The sequence below is a fragment of the Sciurus carolinensis genome, chromosome 6, assembly GCF_902686445.1.
Source record: "Sciurus carolinensis chromosome 6, mSciCar1.2, whole genome shotgun sequence".
In the NCBI taxonomy this organism is placed as follows: domain Eukaryota; kingdom Metazoa; phylum Chordata; class Mammalia; order Rodentia; family Sciuridae; genus Sciurus; species Sciurus carolinensis.
The window spans coordinates 145,013,677-145,036,796 of NC_062218.1; the positions used below are offsets into that span (position 1 = coordinate 145,013,677).

The following is a 23,120-nucleotide window of genomic DNA, read 5'->3' on the forward strand; positions in this document are numbered from 1 at the left end:
GCCAGTTACGTGGCCTTATATGCATCAGAATCTTGGTCTTTACTTTCCTGCCTCTGCTTAGGATGCTTCTAGACCCCAATATTCACTTTTATTTTTTAACTTTCAAACCCTGTCTCAAATATTACATCTCTGTAGAGTTCTTTCTTGGTCAGTCTTTATAAAGTACCTTCCACCCTGTGATGCTCTCTCTCGTATTTCTTGGATATGTGGTATGAGTGTTTAACACAATTCATTCCATTTCTTTATAGATTACAATGCCCATTATCTTATACCATCCAGACTGTGGGCTTCATAAAGGCAGGATAACTCTTGTTACTCCCCATAACTTGAGAACTTGGTACAGATATGCAATTTGATCAATGCTCTATGATGATTTGATGAGTGAATAGATGGATGGAACATATATAAGTTCAATTTGGGATGGAAACTGGGATTTAAGTGGTAAGCTGACTTTCATCCTCATAGAAGTACAAATGAAAAGGATGATCTTTGACCTTGTCTCAGAGGAGAACGTAGAGAGCATTGACTCAGAACATGATCCTGGGAGAAAGAAGCAGAGAAGAGACTTAGGAATGGCAGGGGGTAATCAAAGAGGTAGGAAAAAAAACCCCAGTCCTACACTATCTTGAATGCCAAAGAAAGACAAAGTTTCCGCGTGGGAGGAAAAGTTGACAGTGCTTAAAACTTCAGAAGGTACAAGGAAAATAAGTATATTAAGAAAAGTACACTGAATTCTAATGGCTGAGCTTCGAATGGACCATTTCAACAAATGGATGAGAACATGTGATTCCTAGGGCTTACCACAGATCTGGAAGCCCTGAGCATTAATAAAAGTAAAAGAAAGAAAGAAATGGAGAAGAAACCAAAGATGAACTGAGGTGGTTTGTTTGGTGGTAGTAAAGATTTGTGCATGTTAAATTGTCAAGACACCAAAGGTTGCAAAGAGCATAAGATTAAATATACTGCTCTGCCCACTCTGTGCCTTGTTTTTATTGTTAAATAACAATTAATCACGACTCCTTGTAAGGTTACTACCAGTGTGTAAAAGTTGTTTAGAAGATGTCCTGGCAAGTACTAGGGGCTCAATAAAAGTGTTCCAAAGTTTTATTTTGTTTTGTTTTGTTTCCTTTTTAAACAATTAGTCAATTCAAAAAGGCAACAAAATACCCAGATTCCCCAAAAGAAAACGAAAAACCAAACTGCTGAAAGAGGGTGGTAGAATGGAAAGCTTCAGGATAAGTGAAGCAAAAATGTGAAGGATGGGACAAGCTGTGTGGGAAGAGCAGGGTGACCCGGTGTGTGAGTGTCGGGGTCCATGCTTGTGAAAAATGGATTCCTGAACCAGATACACTGAATTGACATCTCCTGGTATGAAGCCTAAGAAACTGCAATTACTCCATTTCTGAGTGATTCATCTGCATCCTAAAGTTTGAAAAGCATCCTGCTGGAACACAGAGAACTGTACCCTCCACGGTGTCCATCTCGGCATAGTGTCCGGAGTGCCACACCAAGGTCTTTTATTTATTTATTTTTTATTTTTACAAACTGCATTTTGATTCATTGTACACAAATGGGGTACATCATTTCGTTTCTATGGTTGAGCAGGATGTAGATTCATACCATTCGCGTACTCATACATGTACATAGGGTGATGATATCTGTCTTGTTCCACCATTTTTCACACCCCTGCTCCCTCATTTTCCTCTATGTAATCTAAAATTCTCCATTCTTCTATCACCCCCACCCCCATTATATATCATCATCCTCTTCTCAGGGAAAACATTTGGCCTTTGTTTTTTTGGGTTTGGCCTATTTCACTTAGTATGATCTCCAGTTCCATCCATTCCTCTGCAAATGCCATAATATTATTTTTCTTTATGACTGAATAATATTCTAGTGTGTGTGTGTGTGTGTGTGTGTATGTGTATGTATACACACACACACACTATAGTTGCTTTAACCATTCATCTGTTGAAGGACATCTAGGTTGGTTCTACAATCTAGCTATTGTGAATTGAGCAGCTGTGAACATTGATGTGGCTGCATTACTGTAGTATGCTGATTTTAAGTCCTTTGGGTATAAACTGAGGAGTGGAATAACTGGGTCAAAAGATGAATCCATTCCATGTTTTCTGAGGACTCCACACTGTTTTCCAGAGTGGCTGCACCAAATTGTAACTCCACCAGCAATGTAAAGGTGTGCCTTTTTCCCCACATCCTTGCCAACATCTACTATTGGTGTGTGCTTAGGGTGAGGCTGCAGCTGTTTTAAGAAAAAAATAAGAATACAAACTTAAGCTAAAACCATGAATATGTATTCAGAATGAGAAACAAGATTACATTATGAATTTTTAAAAGGTGACATCATAAAATCTATAACATTTTTAATAATTGACCATCTCACATACATCTACACATCTTATTTGCCTAGCCTTGGACTGCCTCTTTAAATGACGTCTGTAAAGATAGTGAGAGTGGAAAGCAGCTAATAGAAAGGTAATTATCTCCTATAGCAATTTTGATAGCTGTTTTTAATCATTGATGATCAATAGATGCATAAAGCTTGCATCTTACATAGAAACACCCCTGATACACATAATCTATGAACATGAGTTTTATGATTGGTTGTATTTTCTTGATTCCTGTAAAAAAGGAAAACTAGAGCATTTATAATTGTGGGTGATGAACTGCCTGTATTCTTGATAGTAGAGTATTTCTGTTTTGACTAGGCGTCTATGAGAATTGAATCTTACGCTTACAATTTTACACATTGGAGTATTTTCTCTTTCTAGCCACATCTTTCTCCCTACTATTCACATTTTTCTGGTGCTGGTCACCAACATTTATGTTTACCTTGCCGTGTCCTTTGGACACTGTACCTTCATGTCACAGTGCTTGTTGAGTTGGTACCACTGGTAGAAGTATTCCTGGAAGACATCCCTATACCAGGGGAGCTGGCAATCCTGTGCCTCCACAAGGAAGTGACAGAAACCCATTTAAATACATGCTGTAGCACCTGAGCTGAGTGAACCCCCAATTCAACCTCCTCTTCATTGAGCCTCCAAAATTTGTATAAATCCTTCAAAGCCATGCAGTGTGAAGGGAAGGCAGAGTAAAATACAACAGGGTTTTAACAAATTAAAAGTAAGCCATCTTGGGCTGGGGTTGTGGCTCAGTGGAAACTTAAATACAAATTATGATCTCCACTTACCTAGCATGTGTGAGGCACTGGGTTTGATTCTCAGCACCCCAACTAAATAAGTGAATAAAATAAAGATTCATCAACATCTAAACAAGTATTTTGAAACAGGGAAACCATCTTACTTTTCTCAGAATCTTTTGACTATGTTCATGCATTCCTGGGACCCTCCCAGGACTTTGGAAGAGTAATGGTCAAGTGAGGACTTGAAACTTCAATTTTGTTCCATGGACTGTAGATTTCTTTGGGGGAAGGAACAAAAAGAAACACAGATTAGAAGTTGTCTATCATTTCAACATGTTTGATTTTTGACTAGATAAATGAATGTTCTGAGTGTATCTAGTGTTTCCCTTTTTCTGCAGGATTATTAATAACAGATGTGCACACTGCCTTATGTTTGCCTAGCAGGGCCTCCCTTTATAATCATTTGTAGAAAATTGCTCTCTTCCTCCCTATTCTGTATTTGTTATAAAGTAGGACCCTGGAGTTTTCTGTTTCTCATGGATCATGAGAGTATGATGTGCAGGAACCTAGTTGTCCACTCACCATGTAGCAGAGGATCTGAGTTCTAATCATGGCTCTGCTTCTGATTCACTGTGTGGCTTGTCACCACTTCTTCCTGGCCATGAGTTCCTCAGCTAGTCAATAATGGCGTTTGACCAAATCAGTAGTCATTAGGAGCCTAAGAGCTCCACAGAAGTGCCTGTCAAAGGTATTCAGATTCTGGTTCCTGCTTTAAACAGCAAGACTCTTCTTTTTTGGTATTTTTCTTGCTGAAGTTGCAGTCAAGATTTTTTTCTTAAAAGAGTTAAAATATTTTTAAAAAATGAAATTGAGTTTTTGATGTTGTCTTGGAATTACCTGGGTAGCATTTTAACAATGGATCACCCTGAGCCCCAGATTTTAATGGAGATCATAATTTGTATTTAAGTTTCCTTTTGAACTGAAACATAGTCAAGGTTGCCATTATTCCAGATCAAGGGTATGTGAGCCTGTCTACCATTGGGATTATCTGGAAACTCTGATAAACAGTGATGCAATGGGTGCTTTATCTCTGACTGTCGTTTAATTAACTTCAGTGTAGTTGTTTTTAATAACTCCACAGTTGACTCTGGGCTAAAAACATCTACTAAAAGCAACCACTGCATTCTGTCAAGTTGTAACAGTCTATGTATTAAAACCAAAAAGTCACAAGCTTGGTGTCTATGTCCCCTTTCTCCTCTACCTATTGAACATATCATTTGACTAAATGACCATTTTATACCTAAGTTACATAATGAGATCATTGGTTGCTTTGTGTGACAGAGGAAGGGTCCGTGGTGTACTCATCATGGAGTGACTCACTGTCCATCCTGCCTGCAAGAATCTTGGACTGTCATTCATGTCCTTGTCCTACCACTAATCCTGCCACCATACACCAGTGGGTTAACTTCTCTCATTGTAATTCAGCTTTTCCATAACATGAGTAGATTCAAATCAAAGGAACTTGCAGGTGTTCTAAGATTCTATGATCCTTTTCTTATTTCACAGAATACGATCAAGTGGAAAGCAAAGGTCTAATTTCCGATGGGCTTCTGCAATGTTCTTTCTCCCTTTAATAATGTTGGTGTGTATAAAGGCCAGTGTGTGATGACTGTGCCCCATCTTCTTACAACACTCCTCATTTACAAACTTGTTGGATTGAGCACTAAAGCAGGGATCACCTTATAGCACAAGACTTACTCCTTGACTGGCACCTGGGCTGTGGGGAGGCTGACTTGGAGGTTTGCCAGGTCACCCACAAGAACCTCCTGGTGGTGCCTGGCTTGCACTCATGTATACTCCCAGGCAGCATTAGCTCTACTAGGGGATGTAAAATCATTCATTTGCTCCAGATTCATGCATTTGTATTTTTCATTCATCAATTCCACACACATATTTAAACATCTAATCATATTAGGTACTGATTTCAGCACTAGGCCAGTGTTTGGAACAATACAAATGTCACGCAGGCTTCCATGGAGCATTTAGCTGACCATCAGGAAGAATTCACTCAGATTTCTGAATGGAATTCCACTAATGCTTGATGGCCATGTGTCCTGTGGGAAGTTTTGCTAATTTTCTACCAGTCATAAAGTAATCATTGTCTAAACCAGGTAGAAGATGACCCGATATCACCAGGCTGTGATATTTTTTTTTAGGACCCACAGTTTGGTTTGTCATTATGGTCACTTTGGTCCCACATATTATTAATTATTTGCTGCTGGCTAAGAAGGAATAAACAGTCCTTCTCTGCAGAAAATGTGGTATGTCTACATGGGCCACAGGAAGTAAATATGCCAAAGGTTGCACAGTAATCTGAACAGAGACGAGCAGCAGGGACTGTGTCCTTGGATGGCTTAAGGCAGAGCAGAGATGATGTGCTCAGGGGCCCTTGGTACCCCACTCTTGAGACTTACTTTTTAAAAATTGTTTTATTGAAGTAGTTACACCTGACAGTAGAATGCACTTTGATACATTGTGTATAATGGAGTATAACTTCTCATTCTTCTGCTTATACATGATGTAGCAAATCCTGTAGTCAGTTCTTTCCCATTTTGAATGACAGGTATGTTTGCCCTTCATTTTACAATTTGTTTTGGTTTAAGAATTCCATGAAAGTGATGAGATTATCTGGATTCATGTTGGTAACTAATTAGTAATGCTGCTATGCGAAACATGCGTGTCAACACAAAGGATTTGGGAAAGATTTCTTGCTTTAAAGGTGATCAGCATTACCTATGGTTGACAAGTACTTTTCTTATTCTCCTGGGATCAGTGCTCCTATCAGCCTTTCAGATCCTGGAAGGCAGGGGCATATCTTACTTAACTTGGCTTCCTTAAGTTGATTAGATAAATAAATTCGTTGACAACAGTTAAGAGTTGGATAAACCACCAGGACTAACACAGGTACTGAGGTCTGAGGTCGTCTCTCACTCACTCACATTCCCAAAGTCAAGTAAGGCTTAAGCTGTGTGTCCACTGGGACCCTTTGTAACTCTGACATAGGAAAGAGCAACATGGCTACCTTTGCCATGACTGGCAATACAGAATGATTGCATTTGAGATCTTATTTTACTCTCCAAATAAATAGTCTGAATAGTATTTTTACTCTACAAGATAGACTTCTAGAGTGTTTCTTTTGTTTGTTTTTGTCTCAGACTAATTCCAAGTTTTACCTTTAGACCTTTAATGGGTCTCTGAATGGGCCCCTCACAAAGATGTTGGAATTCTAAGTGTCATTTGGAAAACAGCTTCCTAGGAGACCCTTTCCTCCTGGGATGTGTGTGGATGTGGATGTCTCAATACACATCAGAAAAGAAGACTGCATGACATGGAGAGCTAAAGCAAGCATCCAGGGGCCACTTTGTTCAGAAGAGACAGATTTTAGAGTTGTCAGGAGGGTGAGAACATGCAGACAGTATCCAGTCATGCTCTTCATTAGTTGTTTTTGTTTTTTTTTTGTTTTTTGTTTTTTTTTCCTATCTTTCTTGCTCTCAGCAGTTTAATGTCTGAGTTTCTCTCTCACCTTGTTTACTTCAGATGCCTCAGGAACAGTACACACACCACCGGAGCACCATGCCAAGCTCTGAGGGGCCACAGGTCTACAAAGTGGGGATTTACGGCTGGCGGAAAAGGTGCCTGTATTTCTTTGTCCTGCTCCTCATGATTTTGATACTGGTGAACTTGGCCATGACCATCTGGATTCTCAAAGTCATGAACTTCACAATCGTAAGTGAAATCATGCTGGGTTGTTGAAAGCTTGCTGGGGAAAGGGGAAGCAGAGCCAGATGAGGGGGGATGTGGAGGAGTGATGTGGTATGACTCAGTACATTCTGCAACCTGGTGTTTGGGTAAACGGGCTTCCTGATCAGATTGAATATGGACCTGGGCTTCCATCTCGCCTCAGTTCTTCTGAAGCTGGTGATCTACTTTAGGGGCACTTCTCTCCTTTACGAGCTCTTGTGTGCTTTGCCTCCATTTTCATACCTGTGTTTCCATATCCTGTAGCTCGAAGCAGCTGAAGTGAATAATACAGGAAAAAATACAGGATGAACTCAAGGTGTTACATTTCCCACAATTTTAGTGGTGATTATAGAAGGTTTCATGAGGTAGGAGTTGAAATGTCTGAGTGCAATTAAGCTTTGAACATTATCTCAGAGTAGTATCTGTCCAGTAGCACCTTCCTGTCCATTGTTACATATAACAGAGCATGTCCTCAGTTTTGAGGAGGAAACTCTTTTCTGGCACTGCTTGGGAAAAATGGAGATGAGAAAAAGGTGAGTGGGGTTTCACATCTTAGGAATTTGCTTTTATGCTTCTTTGAAGAAATTTTGCTATTGGTGTTAATGGTCCCTGTACAGAGTAGGTAATTACTCATTTGAGTTGAAATGGAAAGAAAATAATGAGAAAGTAACTTCTGGCATTATTCTGAGGTTTTTTTTTTTTTTTTTTTATTAGAGATCCTATCTATAGGAACAATATAAGTAACTCATCTTACTAATAAGGAGGTAGTAGTTGAAATCCTTTGACCTAAGACATTTTTTCTTGTTCTGATGGCAAAAGTTAATAACTATATGAGCAATAAAAACAAACTCCTGTTTGAGAAGTGTAACCGTAACAAAATTAATGGTGGGGTTTTCATGAGCACATCCCAGGCTTGATAACAGGTATTTGTTTTCTGAATTGTGAGGTGCAAGCTGTGCTTGGTGCCCTGTGCATAGCCTATACCTCTTTGCCTTTGCTCAGGCAGCTGCTACTACTTGGGGTACTTTTCTCTGCCTCCTTGCCCGGAACATCTCTCCTTTATGTTCCTGTAGCTCCATTTCTTATCTCTAAGTACACTTGACATTCCAAATAATAATTTTTGCATGTATTTCCCAGGTAGACTGAAGTTTGAGAAGGGTAAGGGCTGCTCCTCTTCCCTGGTGTGTCTTTGCCCATCACTTATAGTAGGGTTTGTTGGATGCTTGGGTTAACAAGCATCCAACAAACCTGGAGATGTTGCTTCAGGCATCAGAATGACTCTCTTTTGCATACTTGTGGTTAAAGCTAAGAAACGATCTAGTCAACTTTACCTCAATGTTACAGAGTTCTATTTTAGGGGAAAAGGTTGAGTTATTGCACAAATACAGACAAACTTCTGTATTGCAATATCAACTTTGAAAGTCTGTATTGATCCCTTTCCTTGGGGCTGTGGGAAGTCCCAGGTTGTAGGTTCTACAGTGTTGGGTACAACAGCTTCTGTTTGTGAAGTGAACTCAGTAAAGACTTTTGGAGCTTGAGCTTTCTTTACAGATGAGCAGAATTCAGAGAAGTGGGTAAGCAGGAAAAGAATGAAGATCAGCTCTAGTCTAGAGAGCTGGTATAGGTGAGGATACATAGAATGGGTCAGCTTCTTCAGGTTTAGGGATGAAGAGGATGTCCTGGGTCCATTTGGTCATAAGTCCAAGTGATCACACTTGCCTTCTATTGGTGTACATGTTCTTGCTTTGAATATTGAAAACTTAGAAATGCTTCTGTATTGCATAATGTAAGAACACTGAAGCTCAGGCAGAGGAATGGAGGGTAAAGGTGTGAAAGACACTTAAAAGACAGAAGTACTATACCCTGATTATCCTAGTTGGATATAGGATTTGAGCGGTGAGAAGACATTTTGGAAGAATTCCAGGTTTGGGCTGGTGAGAATATTGGATGGTGGGGCCCCAAAACCAAGATGGTGTTTATTATCTTTGCACTGAAATTCCTGAGACCTGGTGGTCCCCATCCCAATCCTCTGCTTAAAGCCAATTCTCCAGTCACCTGCATTTGTGATTTTTTTTTTTTAACCAGTCTGGCATTCATCAATACAACCTGATACCTTTAATGACATGGGGGTCAAAAATAGGAGTTCCAACCTTGATAACTGATTTTAAACAAATGGGACTTATAGAGTGTTTTATGTGGCGAGTGTGATAGAAGTATATGTAAATGTATATGGAACACCACTTCACCCCATGGATGGTAGCTGGGAGAGCAATATCATATGAAGGCAATAATCTATATGAAATCAGGTATTTCCTGTAGTTAACTAAATTGATTGTCAAAGTTGAGAGTCCTTAAAGCTTTACCAAACTAAGTACTTACTGAGGTGAGAATAATGCCATTATTAGCCGTAATTGGTACTTTACAAGAGTAATGCGTTTGAGCAAATAGAAGTGAAGTGTTAGAAAATTGGTCTTGCCCTGAAAGTTAAAAGCATATTTTTTCATCAATCACAGTATAAAACAGTCTTTTAAAATTATAATTTTATTGCACAAACAATAATTTACTGACAATAAGACCTTGCAAAAAGAATGAGGTATTAATCAATGTTATATTGGAAATTGAGATGAACAAGCAAAAGAAATCAATGAGGTAACAGTGAAGCATTTTATGCAGAGATTTTTAAAAAGTCAGCAACAGAAAAGAGTGATTATTTTATATGCTTGGATTGTTCCATAATTTGGGATTTGGAAGAGCTTACACTATAATCAAACCCTCTGAGAAACAATGATCCAAGAGGGTGCTATCCTGTGGAAGTCCTTCTGGATGACCTAGCACACCATCCTGGACTGGAAACCTGGAATTCTACTTCATCATTAGACTTGAATTAGTTTTTAACCCTGAGACTGAGCTACAAGAGCCCACTCAATACAGCACTGTGGACATACAAGCACATTTTTCCAATTTCAGAGGTAAATCGGGAAAAAAAATGTTTTTTCTTCTGCTCCTCTTGGTGGAATATGCTGGTGTTCATTACTAGATAGGGGAACAAGGTTACACTTTTCAATTTCCCTCTACATTAAAGTGTGTGTGGCTTACCTAGACCAAACATAGCTGAAAATCAACCTCTCCTGGTTTATCACATACTGTGGCATATAAGGAAACTAATATTTATTGTGTATATTCTGTATGTGAAATGTAAAGAACCAAGCAGACACTTGCCAAAAAAAAAAAAAGGCCAACAAATAACATGAAAAAATGTTCAACATCCTTAGCAATCAGGGAAATGCAAATCGAAACTACACAGAAATTTCATCTCACTTCAATTAGAATGGCAATCATCAAGAATAAAAATAACCATAGGTGTTGGCAAGGATGGGGGGAAAAAGGCACACTCATACATTGTTGGTGGGACTACCAATAAGCTCAACCACTCTGGAAAGCAGTATGGTGGATTTTTAAAGACTAGGAATGGAACCATCATAGGACCAGGTATGCCTCTCCTTGGTATTTATCTAAAGTAACTAAAACCAGCATAATATATTGATACAGGCACATCATTATTTATAGTAGCACAGTTCACAATAGTCAAGTTATGGAACCCATAGCCAAATGCCCATGTACAGGTGAATGGATAAAGAAAATATGGTACATATACACAATGGAGTTTTACTCAATCATAAAGAAGAATGAAATCATGGCATTTTCTGGTAAATGGGTGGAAATGGAGAATATCATGCTAAGTGAGATAAGCCAGACTGAGAAGGCCATGTTTCCTCTCACATGAAGAAGCCCAGACCAAAATAAGGGGGGGGGGGGGAACAGGGAAAGGATTGAATAAAAATAGAAGGGAGATCAGTGGAGCAGAGGAAGTAGAAACAGGTAGGTAGGAGGGACAGGAAAAAGGAAGAACTAAGTTATACTATGTACATATATGAATATACCATAGTGAATGTCACCTCTACATATATCTATAAAGCACCCAATATGAAAAACTATAAATAAATAGAAGAAAGACTTATAAAGTTGAGCACGGGTAATATGGAGAGGGAGGGGAAAGAAAAGTAGAAGCACTGGGGACTGAAGTAGAGCAAATTATATTCCATACCTGTATGATCATGTCAAAATAAACCCCAGTATTATGTACAAATATAATATACTAATAAAAACATTAAAATCCTTAATTTTCAAAACAACTCTACAAATTAGGTATTATGATCCCCATTGTACTAAAATAAATTTGGTATCATTTCTGTGGTACTAAAAAATACCCAAAGCTCAGAGCAGTTGAATGACTCACTGAAAGACACACAGCTAGGAAGTGAAGAGTTGGTGTTTCACCTCAAAGCCTAACCTTCCCGCTGCAGGGTTCCTCCTCCTAATGTTGCAATCACCTGGCTCTTCACCAGGACCCTGGAGCTAAGAAAATGGCCCATTATCTCTGTTGCCCATCCTGTGCCATTGGTAATGATTTCCTCTCCCATCTAAAGTTGTCACTGGAGATGTGACATTTTTCTCCCGAGTGTGGTTCCCTGGTACCTATGACAGTTCGGGGCTTACCTTTACTTCTCTTGGAACTGTAAGTTGATGACCCATTCCCTGCACCATCTCTATCTTTTGTTTTGTCCCCTTGTTGTGTTAATTGAACACAATTGTCACAGGCCAATGTGATGATTCAGTGAGTTAACTCATATTAAGCATTTGTAGCAGCATCTGACACATAGGAAGAGTAGTATTGACAGCATGAAGTCACGTGAGACAGGTGACACCACAGTGTTGGAACGAAGGGCTCCGAATCTAGAGACAGATGTCCTATGCATAATTTTTGATTCTGCCACTTACTGTGAGGCCTTCAACAAGTTCCTTAACCTTTCTGAGCTGCCGTTTCTGAGAAGTAACAGCACGACCTACCGTACAGGATTGATGAGCAGAGCATGACGCATAGTGAGTGCTTCATGTAAACGTTTGCTGGCATCATCCTTTATTGCAGGCTGTCTGTGCCAGGTGCTGTGCTATTGCAGTTTACAAATGTCACCTAACCTAAACCTTATCCAGGTAGATACCGCTGTGATGCAGACTTTACAAGGGAGAGGCTCATTAGTGTGATTTGAGAATCCCTGAGGTCTGACTCTGGATCCCGGTCAGTTAGCTAGTTTGACATTGGGGAATAGCATAGAAAACCTCAGCATGAATGCTTGGGTCCGGGTGGCTCCCCCAACCTGGCCGTGATATACATTTCCTTTATCCCCTGGAGCTTGGTTTAGAACCAAATGAGCTAGACGAGGTGTTTCTAAAGCAACTTCCTGTTCAGATACTGTGGTTTTGTCTTTTTATCTTAGCCGTGCGAAGCCTCATTCTATGGAAGGTTATTGCTTCTGCCAACACTTTCTAGCAGACCAGTCCAAATAACCTGGCCTCAAAGACCTCCCAAGTACGGCTACATCGATCATGCATGCTATCATTTCACACAAATGGTCATTAAATGGCAAAACTAAAGAGGGTTAGGAATCATGAATAGGTGGCATGGTCTTTGGCCCCACTGGGTATAAAATAGATGAAGTAGAAACCGTAGGAGTCAGTTCATCAGAAACCCTCAAGTTACAGATGAAGGGACTGGGGTGACCTAACCTCAGTGCCCCAGCTGCCCTGGGAACTTCTCAGGAGCAAGAATCTTGATCTGCTCATTATTTTCACAGTCTCGGTCCAGTCACTCGTATACAGTTAGCTTTTAATATGCATTTATTAATGGTAAGTTGCCTTTTGCAGACTAAACACAAGATAATGGATGTTACGTACCTTGTCAGTGCTGGGCACATTGTAGGTTCTCAAATTATCCATCACTGTGTGATGCAGATCTCTTTCCATTCGCTAGAATCATAACATCCAAATGATTGTAATTTGTGCTGGTGTAAGTAATAAATGTCAATTTGGATAATAAAAACTTGTATAAATAAAAGCTTTAATTCTCCCACAATGCTGATAAAAACCCTATGAGGTAGGTATCACTGTTATCCATATTTTATAGATGAAGAAGCAGGGGCTCAGAGAAGTGCAGTAACTTGCCCAAGGTCACACAGTCTGTGAGGAATGGAGTTGGGATGGGGTTGCAGGGAGTCTGGCTCTAGAGCCCATGCTCTTAATCAGTGCACAGTGCTACCCATTTCCCAAGTGCTGTTTTTCACAAAGACAAATTGAATTTGTTCAGTGTGATGTCTAAAACATGATTTATTTACCCTAAAGTAAGATAAAGATCCACCGAGGGTCAGAGGAAGGCATTCTAATACTTGTAAATTGGACACGCTGTAAAATAGCAAAAGCCAGAGAGAGCAGCCAGCTTCTTCCATAACTCGGGATGCTGACCTGCCGTCTGCTTTGGGAAGGCTCAAGGAACTGTGACCCAGTCCAACTAACTGGAGCAGAGGGTGACGAGGACACACGTGCCATGGGGAGGGGTAATGGTCTCAAGGGAATGGTCTCAAGATGCCAATGGGAGTGTGGGTGACTGTCACAGCGGAGGGACCGGGGGTGCCGTTGGGAGCCAGTGCCTCCTCAGGATGCTAGGATCAGGCTTGCCTTGACAGACTCATTCTTCGGGCAAGGGTCCTTCTACTTTTCTTTGGCTCCTGGTGAGCAAAAGTCTCTGTGTCTGTTCACGTTTTCTGCTTGCTTGCAACGTCAGCTTGCCTCTGACCTTCCCTGGGCAATGACCTTTCCCATTCAGTCCCCACCTCTACTGGTCCCCACTTCTTACCTAGGTGAAATCCCAGACAGAGCCCCGCTGGCCCAGTAGATTCTGCACATCACCTTGCGCTTTTCTTGCATGCCCAGACAAGGACTTCGATGGCTCAGCACCTGCAGCCTGGGAGGGCAAAGTCACAGTTTGGCAGAATCCTGTGCTTGAGCAGCAGGGTATGAACTCTCTTCTCACAAAAGAGGTCAGGTTTCACTTGAAATTGGTATCTACATTTGATCTCCTATCCACATTGCACTGGTAAAGGGTTCTTTCTTCTCATTTCTTCTCTCAAGTCCTCCCAGCTGGAGTCCATGACTCCTCCTCTGTGCTTTGCTCTGCCGGGTGGCAGGCAGCAGGGGTACATGCAGTATTGCTTTTATTTTCCTGTCCGTCTCCCTATTGGGCTGTGAGCTCAGAAGACGGGAACCTTAAACTATTCATCTTTGTACTGCAGCTCTCAACCCCTCACTTAGCGCACAGTGGACACTCAGAATATGCTTACTGAATAAATGAACAGGGCAAAGTTATGAATAGGCAGTCACTTTAAATTAAAATGTGGAAAGATGGGTTAATAGAGCTTTATATGGCTTTTAAAATGAAGCATTCACTGATTTATTAAGGTAGACAGATCATAAATGAGATGAGTGCTTGAATTTGATTATGAAGAGGTGTTTTAATACAGATACTCCCTTCTGTGTACCAACTACCTGATACATTTTAATTACATGAGAAGGATAATAATGCAATGTGAAATAGATCAGAAGCTGACTTTATTCTCATTAATACACAGTTTTGCTCAGCTAATGAGGGAAGATGGTATTATTGACTTTAGTTATACTTTTTGTTTGACTCTGTTAATGAATGTGTAGTATATGCAAGAAACATCCAGTCTCTGGAAGATTCCAGCCTCATGTGAGAACTTGGGAAGGCATCCTATATGGAGAACATCATTCACCTCAAGTGCTTTGACACTTGTGGACACTTTTCACCCATTAGCTCAAAGTTGTCAGTCTGAGACATTGCCAAAACGTTATTTTTTTAAAGCAATGTAGAAATTTTCATGCAGACAAACCACCCTCCAAAATCTATTTTGTTCCCCGCTCAGTCTTAGAGTGGCTCTCTGATGTCATCTTGGGTCTGGAAAGTGTTTTGTACCTTTGTAAGCTCGTCTATCATCCAGAATGGCTCTGATATTGTAATTGCCACAAAGTGAAGTGAATCAGGACTGTTAGGAGGTTATACCATGTAGTGGGCATATTTGCTTCAATTCAATCACTATTTCTTAAGCACAGTGTTCAGTGTTCTGTTTTGTGTGGACATTAAGGATTATAATAAAACTGGTCCTATACTTTAATAGCTGGCTCACAATTTTCTGGGAAAAATACTCAATGTATCATTGTAAGACCTTCCAAAATGGGATATATTTTAAGGAAGTGTGAAAGAAGAATCAACTAAGGCTAGAAGACATTGAAAGGCTTTTCGAGCCAGGAATTGTGGGATGGAGGAGGCCTTTTGAGGAGTGTGCAAAGCAGAGAAAGCAACGTGGTTGTTCTCTGGAAGCAGGAGGGTTAAACTTGATTGGGAAGCCTCCATCAGGATGGCCCTGGTGTGAGAGCTAAGGCCACTGAAGAGGGCAGAGATGGTGGGGAAGTGGAGATCGGAAGCTGACACTGGTCAAGTCAAATAGCACACAAGTTATACTCTAGGGAGGTCAACCTGAGAAACGTGAATTCCAATTCCAATTATCAGTAAATTACTATGCAACTTTATCCTATTATTTGGATAGTACTCATGACCTTTGCCACTTATTAGCGTTTTCTGTACCCCAAGTTATATTTTTATGGTTCTAGAATTAAGGAAAAGGATGCTGGAAAATCTCTTTGGAAATATTTTTGTTGTCACGTATCACACATAATTGCTCACACATGGAATTTTTATTCCTGTAGGTCCTGCTCCTGAGAACTATGAATAACCTCAGAAATTCGCAATCATGACTACATCTCAGGAATCTGTTTACTCTTACAGAGGCATTAAACAGTCATAGGAGAGAAGTTACCAATCTCCAGGGGCATGTTACTGCAGATAACTTGAGGCTCAGTTTTTCCATAATAGGGGAGTGAGAAGATTCAAACTGTAGAAAGAACCAATAAACAGGAGGAGGTTTTCCCATCTGTTGTACCTGAGACTGATTAGTTGGAATTTCTGGGCTTGGGTGGTTCTCTAAATACTCTATTCACTAAGTGTTTCAAATGAAATAACTTTAAAATTTCAGTTCCTCAGTCTTGCCACATTGCAAGACTTCAACAGTACATGTGGCTAGTGGCTACCATCTTGGACGGAGCAGATAGAGAATATTTGTCCCATCCCAGAATCTCTTTGTTATAGAACTTGGTCTAGAATCTGTCATCCCACCTCTTATATTAGTCTTTGAGGACATGCTAAGACCCTTGAATGAAGATGTTCTTCATTCCTTACCAAACAGCATTTCTTGTTTTTGTTTCTTGGCTCTGGATACTTGCCAAATCCTGGAACTACGGGATTAAGGTAGGAAAACAAATACACCCAATACAACTTAACAGTAAGAGAAGAAAGTATGTCATAATCTGATAAACAAATGATCAAAAGTAACTATAACATCCATAGCAGCTTTGCATCTTTTTGACACACTCCTTCTCTCCCTTTCAGTTTTCTAAATTGGGAAGGAAGTGAGATCATAAACATTTTCATCTTGCCCGTGAGGAGTAAGGTGGATCTTTGTAAGGTAAAGAGCTATATTAAGAAGAGAGGGGTAGAAGCTATGTTTAGCCCTATTCTAATTTTGCTAATTTATAAAATATGCAGTTAGGATCACATGCTGCATAAGTTTATTCAAAATCACAGTTTGTACTTCTAATTACTATGTTTTCCAATACTCCTTGCCTCAAATGAGTTTTTTGCCTCTGTAGAATTGTGTGTGTGTGTGTGTGTGTGTGTCTGTGTGTCTGTCTGCTTACTCTATATCTGGTTAAACAAAGATTCAAGATACTAAGTTCCAGGGAATGAATCTCATGTGCCTTTTAAAATCTTAATTCATTCATTTATGTAATGAGCATTTGATCTGGTTATCTGCACAAGAAGCTGTCTTAAAATTTAGTGACTTAATATGAAAAAAATAATTCATATTGCTCTGAATCAGTTTGGGCACAGTTGAGACTCTACCTCTTCATGGGGGAGCTGAAAGATTCTAGAACAGCATGTGAATGAGAGAGTGTAGTGGTCGACTGGTGGCCCCCCTAAAGACATGTCCATTCTTAGAACCTCTGAGTATTGCCATATTTGGAAAAAAGGGACCTTATCTAAATTAAGGATCTTGAGACAAGGAGATTTTTCTTGACTTATTTGGGTGCACTTTAAATTAAACGACTAGAGTCCTTATGACAGGAGCCAAGCAAAAATTTGACATAAACAGGAGTGGAGACAACATGACCTTGGAGTCAGAAATAAGAGTAATACAACAGATGAGGGGATGCAGACAACTTGAGGGCCAGTCCAAGGATGTCAGAAGAGAGGGACAGATTCTCTAGAGCCTCCAGAGGGTGTGAAGCTTGGCAACAACTTGATTTCAGAACTTTGGCTTCTATACCTATGAGAAAATGTATTCCTATTGTTTTAAGTCACTGGTTCCGTGGTAATTTGCTATGGAAGCCACAGGAAAATAATACAAAAATTCTGTCAGGTCCATGTTTGGAAAAGAGAATCTGGCAAACCACCTCCTGTACCCAATGCTGATCACACACAAACACCACACCATCATTGAACACTCCTTGGGCAAAACATGGAGTGCCTGTGTTCTCTTTGTTTCTCATAATGACCTTTTAAGATGCTAGTATCTCCTTTTGATTGTAGGAGAAAACCGAAGCACAGAGATCTTAACTAATCTGCCCAACTTTTCAAGCTGGTAAATGGAAAGGTGAGACCCAGATATGCCTAACTTCAAAGCTTAGGGTTTTAACTCTTCCGGAAAGTGTTGACTGTCAAAGAGCAAAGTCAGTGTGTCATGAATAGTAATGACTTCACTTGCATAGTGTTCAGGGCCAGTGACGGTCAGTGTGTAGGGAGGACTGAGGCTCAGTGGGCATTTTCAAACCACTTAGATCCTGGTTCAGTCATTGGCTACTCAAGCAATTTTATCTTTGTGAATAATTTTAAGGGGTCATGCTAACCTCATAACTGGTGCCTGTAAGAATCATAATTTGGTTGCCTTTAAAGTTACTTTTCTGCACTCATTAAGCCACACATAAATGATCTAGCTAATTGTTGTCTTGCTAAAGAACAAGTTAAAAAATGAGAAAAAGAATTCCTCAATAGGAAGATATCCTTTCAATTTACTAGAAAAACCCAACTAACTGCTTTGAAGATGAAATTGTGCATTCTGACCAGTTTTTAATTACTAACAAATATTGTTAAGTGAAAAGCTTAATTCTCAACCCTAGTAAGCACTATGGTCAGCCTCATATCTTTAGATTAAATAAGAACGAACCATGGGCATTAAAATGTACCGACAATGGGCTGGGGGTATACCTCGGTGGTGGAGTACTTTCCTAGCATGTGTGAAGCCCTGTGTACAATCCCCTGCTCCACAAAAAATAAACAAATAAACAACAAACAAAAACTTAGCAACATTTGCCTTTGTAGACTCAGGCAAGCCACCCAGTCTATGTCTTTGACATATTTAGTAAAATCGCATTCGTTAACCATCAAATTTGGTTTGACCAGCATCAGGGATTTTGACCCTAGATGTATTGTTAAGAAAGCATGTGAAAATCTCTTAATTACAAGATAAAAGAGGAAGCACCATCCCTAAACCCTAAATATAGAAGGGAATGATCATTTGGATCACTGGGTCACTCATCAGATTAAAATCAGTTAGGTGCCTTTCATAGTTGATTGCCATTTAAGAAATGAATGCTTTATGGTTCACATAAGCATTTTCAGATACGCTCAAGTGAAACCTTCATTGCAATTCTTGGCAAGGAGGGTTTCAGAGAGCAGGGATAATTTGTGTCTTGTTCATTCACTGGTTGAAAGCCTTGTGCTTCTGACTTCTGTGGTTTTCTTTGGAAAATGATTTCTCAGTCCTAATTAAAGCAAAATGGATCCTATTTGAAATCCTCACCTCTTCAAGTTCATTACCACTATAGTTACAATCTGGTGACAGCCTAATACATGAATAACAGTCATCTTGCCCAACAGATGTTTGTGGAGATCTTCTCATAAGCCAAGTGCTAAGTACTTAGTGCAAACTTGTGCTGCAGTCTGGAGGTACAGAAGCGAGTAAGACCCTGAGCCTGTCTCCCCTCATGCAGCATTCTGTACATAGCAGAAAGACAGGAATTAATCACATGATGAAGGCAATCAATGTGAAAGAGTAGCTGTGATAAATGGGTGTTGTAAGAATGTATGAAGGAGTGATATGGCATGATCAAAAGGCACTGTCAAGACCAGATGATTGCATACGTACCAAAAGGGAAAACAGAATAGGAGAAGTCAAAGGATCCTGGGGAATGGTGGTCTGCAAGTTTGCATGTGAATCCCTGGAGAATCTGACAAGTTTCCTCCCGGGGAGACTTGAATAGTGGTGATGGTAGGGTGGAGGCAGGTGGTGGATACTAGTGAAAGTGATCTCCCCCTGGATCTGATGTGTTGAACATGGTGTGAGGAGAATGTCCTTATGTAACGGTAGTTGTGGTATTCAAGACAAATTAAACATAAGCAGCTAAAGGGAAAAAAGAATCATCATAACTAGAAAAGTAAGAATGAGTCATGATAATTGCTTTCTTCTGGAGCACTTGGCTATATCATGGATGAATTTGGGGACCTCGCCCTTCAGAATAAATAGATTAATTCTTCTCACTTGCTATGAATACCTTCAACATTAAGGAAAGAAGGCTGACTTGTCGCATCTTTTGCTTGCTTTATTAGCACAAAACAACATTTGTCTGCTCACATGTGCATTGACACTGACCTCAGGATTTGCAAATAGATTATTATAATTAATAGAATGAGTATTGAGAGCTGATTCTGTGGCAGGCCTGGTACTGTGCACTTAACACAGGGTATATTATCTAATCCTGTGACAACCCTAGCATGTGAATTCTACAATATTCTCCTTTATTTTTTATATATTTTTTTATTTTTACAGACTACATGTTGATTCATTGTACAAAATGGGGCACAACTTTTTGTTTCTGTGGTTGTGCATGATATAGATTCATACCATTCATGTAATCATACATGTACATAGGGTCATGATGTCTATCTCGGTCCACTATCTTTCATATCCCCACCCCTCTTCCCTCTCATTTCCCTCTAAGTAATTGAAAGTTCCTCCATTCTTCTCTTACCACCAATACCTCCCCGCATTATGTTATGGCATTTGCAGAAAAATGGATGGAATTTGAGAATATCATGCTAAGTGAAATAAGCCAAGCCAAAAAAACCAAAGGCCAAATGTTTTCCCTGATTAGTGGATTGATATCCTCCTTTTCCAACTAAGAAAAACAAATCTTAGAGCAGAGATCAAGTCATTTTCCTAATTGCAGTAAACAATTGCAGTGACAGAGTTTGGATCCGAAGTCAGGCTGAACTCCGGATTCCTAAAGATGGTGCTACGTGACCTTCCATGATGCTATGCAGTCTGAGAGTCTACTCTTTTATTCCTCAGAGTTCTCAGTCCCAAGCCTTGTGGCATTATTAAAACATTTCAACATCTCACAGCAGAGCACGTGAGAAATACAGTCTGCAGTACCCTCAAAACCACTCATGTCTGGAACCTTCTTGATGCTCCCAAGCAACTACAAAGGCATCTTATTCCAACTGGTGCTGTGCCTCCCATCCTATTTATTGAGATACTGTCTTTTCTTTGGGTTTTCTAACGGGTCTTATTGATTCTCCCCGCTCTTATTGGACCAATTGCATATTGAACTTAGAGAGTTTAAGAGGTCTCACAGCCGGCAGACTTAATTACACAGAAGCAAATCCTCTCCATCTATACTGTCTGGATTATTGGCCTATTTTCCACTGGGCTTTCATTGTGCAGAGCTACTCTGAAGTCATATTGGCAACTGATGGTTGGGAAGGATTCTAATGTGTGAAAAAGGCAATCTTAGAAGCAACAGGATTTAGCAGTCTTGAGAGAAGACGGAAGTGGGTTGAAACCTGGCTGTGCTCCTGATGATCGAGGTGACAGGAGCCCAGCAGCTGCCCTTCTTTGGGCCTTGCTGTACTCATTTGTAGCAATGGGATTAATAATACCCACATTGCAGAGTTTAATGAAGATAAATGATAACCAGAAAGTAGAACACGGTAGACAACCAATGCTAAGCCATTCTTATTGTCAACTTAAGCACATGCAGTATTGCCTTTCAAAGACGGTAGGATTCAGTTGCTAAAATTCAGTAGGAATGACTAATAGAGTCTTCAAAACATATTTAACTTGGGTGTTGCTGAACATCATCATTGCAGTAAGAATTATAGTCACTCAGATATTTTATATGTACATATTATTGCCAATTCAACTTAAAATAGATCTCTGGGAAGCAGTAAACTATAACCAGTCTGGGGGATGAAATAGCCTATAAAGAAGCAAACTGCTAAATAAACAAAGTAATTATTGGTTGTGATGTGTCCTCTGCAGGGAAGAGATGTCATGATGAGAAATTGGGCATGGCCTGCTGTGGATACTGGTCAGCATGCGCCTCTCTGTAGAGGTGAATTTTAGTGGAACCCTGAAAAGAATGAGGTTAAGACAACCATCCGGAGAGCTGGCAGAGATTCCCGGGAGAGGAAAAGGGAGGAGGGTGGGGTTTCAGGAAAGTTAGAAGATCCTGATGGGGAAATGCTTGGAGCAGACATTTTTTTACATGGTGGCAAGAAAAGGAAGGTGCCATTGAGTGTCTACACCCCACGTAAGAGGCAGCCAAGGGACAACGCTGGGCTTGGTTCCCTGCCCTACTCTGCTTTGTCATTTATAGGGACCATTGACTTTTAATGGCTTGTTTCTGACTGGCATATTGTGTGATACTTACATCAAGTGGTTCGATATTCATGTCCTCTTGGAGGCCTTATGCCAGCGGCTGGTCTATTCAAAGTCAATATTCCTATCTTCCAATGAAGATAGAGTGCTGGAGTATTCTAGAAATGATGGTGTTGCAATGGCGGCTGTTAATCTCATGGCTAGCCTCTGAGATGGTGCCATCATAAAAATACTTTCCAGTCAGGGAGACTTGGGAGAGCAATTTATGAACACACAGTCCATTTTTTTTGTTTTTTTGTTTTTTGTTTTACTTCCTCAGTATCCATGGCAACCTTAAAGTATTATAAATGGGCTCCACTATTTAATCAGGGAATTATAGCAATCTATTAATTGCCATTTCTGATTATTTGCATTTAATTAAGGGGTACTCCTGAAAAAATGAAGGACAGCCTAACCTCAAAATATAGCTTCATGTCATAGTTAATTGACTATAATTTCTGCCTTTATAGCTTTCCCTAAATTGTTTATTTCTCCAGATGATTCCTAAAAACTATGATTTTTACCTCTTTTCTTTTAATGGGCAAGCAGGGGTTTCTGATAAAAAATTATATGGTTTATTTTCCCCAACTAAATTGAAACTTAATTAGCCAAAAATCCAGATCTGTGATGTGTTTATGAAATTTACACAAACATGATTAATTTTAGTTAATCGCACAAATAGGTTTTCCATGTAAACAGTAACCTTTCTCATTGCTGACCTCTAAACATCGAATTTCAGTTGATCTAATCTTTAGTCTTCCCAGGTAAAGCTAAATCAACTTGCCTAATACATAAAGTATCGCTTTTCCTTTGACTTATGAATTTTGTCATGGGAGTTGGTGATTACCTTCTGCAGCCTATGTTTCATGTTCTGAAAATACTGTGAGAAAGGTATACTAGACTAGCATTGTTTCTGTTTTTGTGCAAGCTTAAAAAAAAAGGTAGAAATATGATTTGGTTTTGTTTCTAAGTTCTCTTCTTCTCATAAAGTTACCTAGGCTTTTTCATTCTATTTGAATGACAGTTCAAATTATATTGATCAGCTAAGTGTCAAAAAGAATAGCTATTATTTTTTAAATCTCCTGATATTCCTAGGATTTCCGTTCCTGAGAAGAATGATAACTTCACCACAATCGCGGCCAGATTCTTTGGCGGCATGAGCCATTTCCTTTGCAGAAGACTTAAGAAAGTCATGTTAATCCTAAAGAATTATTTTCTAAATGCATGTCCTCATGTTTGATTGGCAATTAAACCTTCTTATTAGCTCCCTCATTATTTCCCTAGGAAGGTTTGTGTATAGATAGAAGCTGGTGAATTCTTCTTGTTTCTTTCCTTTGTTGACGTTCTGGGAAAGGAAGAAGATGTCACTTCAG

General features: G+C 39.7%; 1 protein-coding gene across 7 annotated transcripts in view; it reads left to right on the forward strand.

Annotated features, from left to right (window-relative positions):
- Positions 1-23,120, forward strand: part of Sgcd (sarcoglycan delta) — a 592,128-nt gene that overhangs the window by 204,910 nt on the left and 364,098 nt on the right. For 6 of the 7 annotated variants that reach the window (XM_047556182.1, XM_047556181.1, XM_047556179.1 and 3 more), the window contains exon 2: positions 6,761-6,949. In XM_047556182.1, the coding sequence (XP_047412138.1) occupies positions 6,761-6,949 (189 nt within the window). Of the gene's footprint in view, positions 1-4,750; positions 4,818-6,760; positions 6,950-23,120 lie in introns of those variants that run through there. The other variant, XM_047556178.1, reaches the window with a different exon arrangement.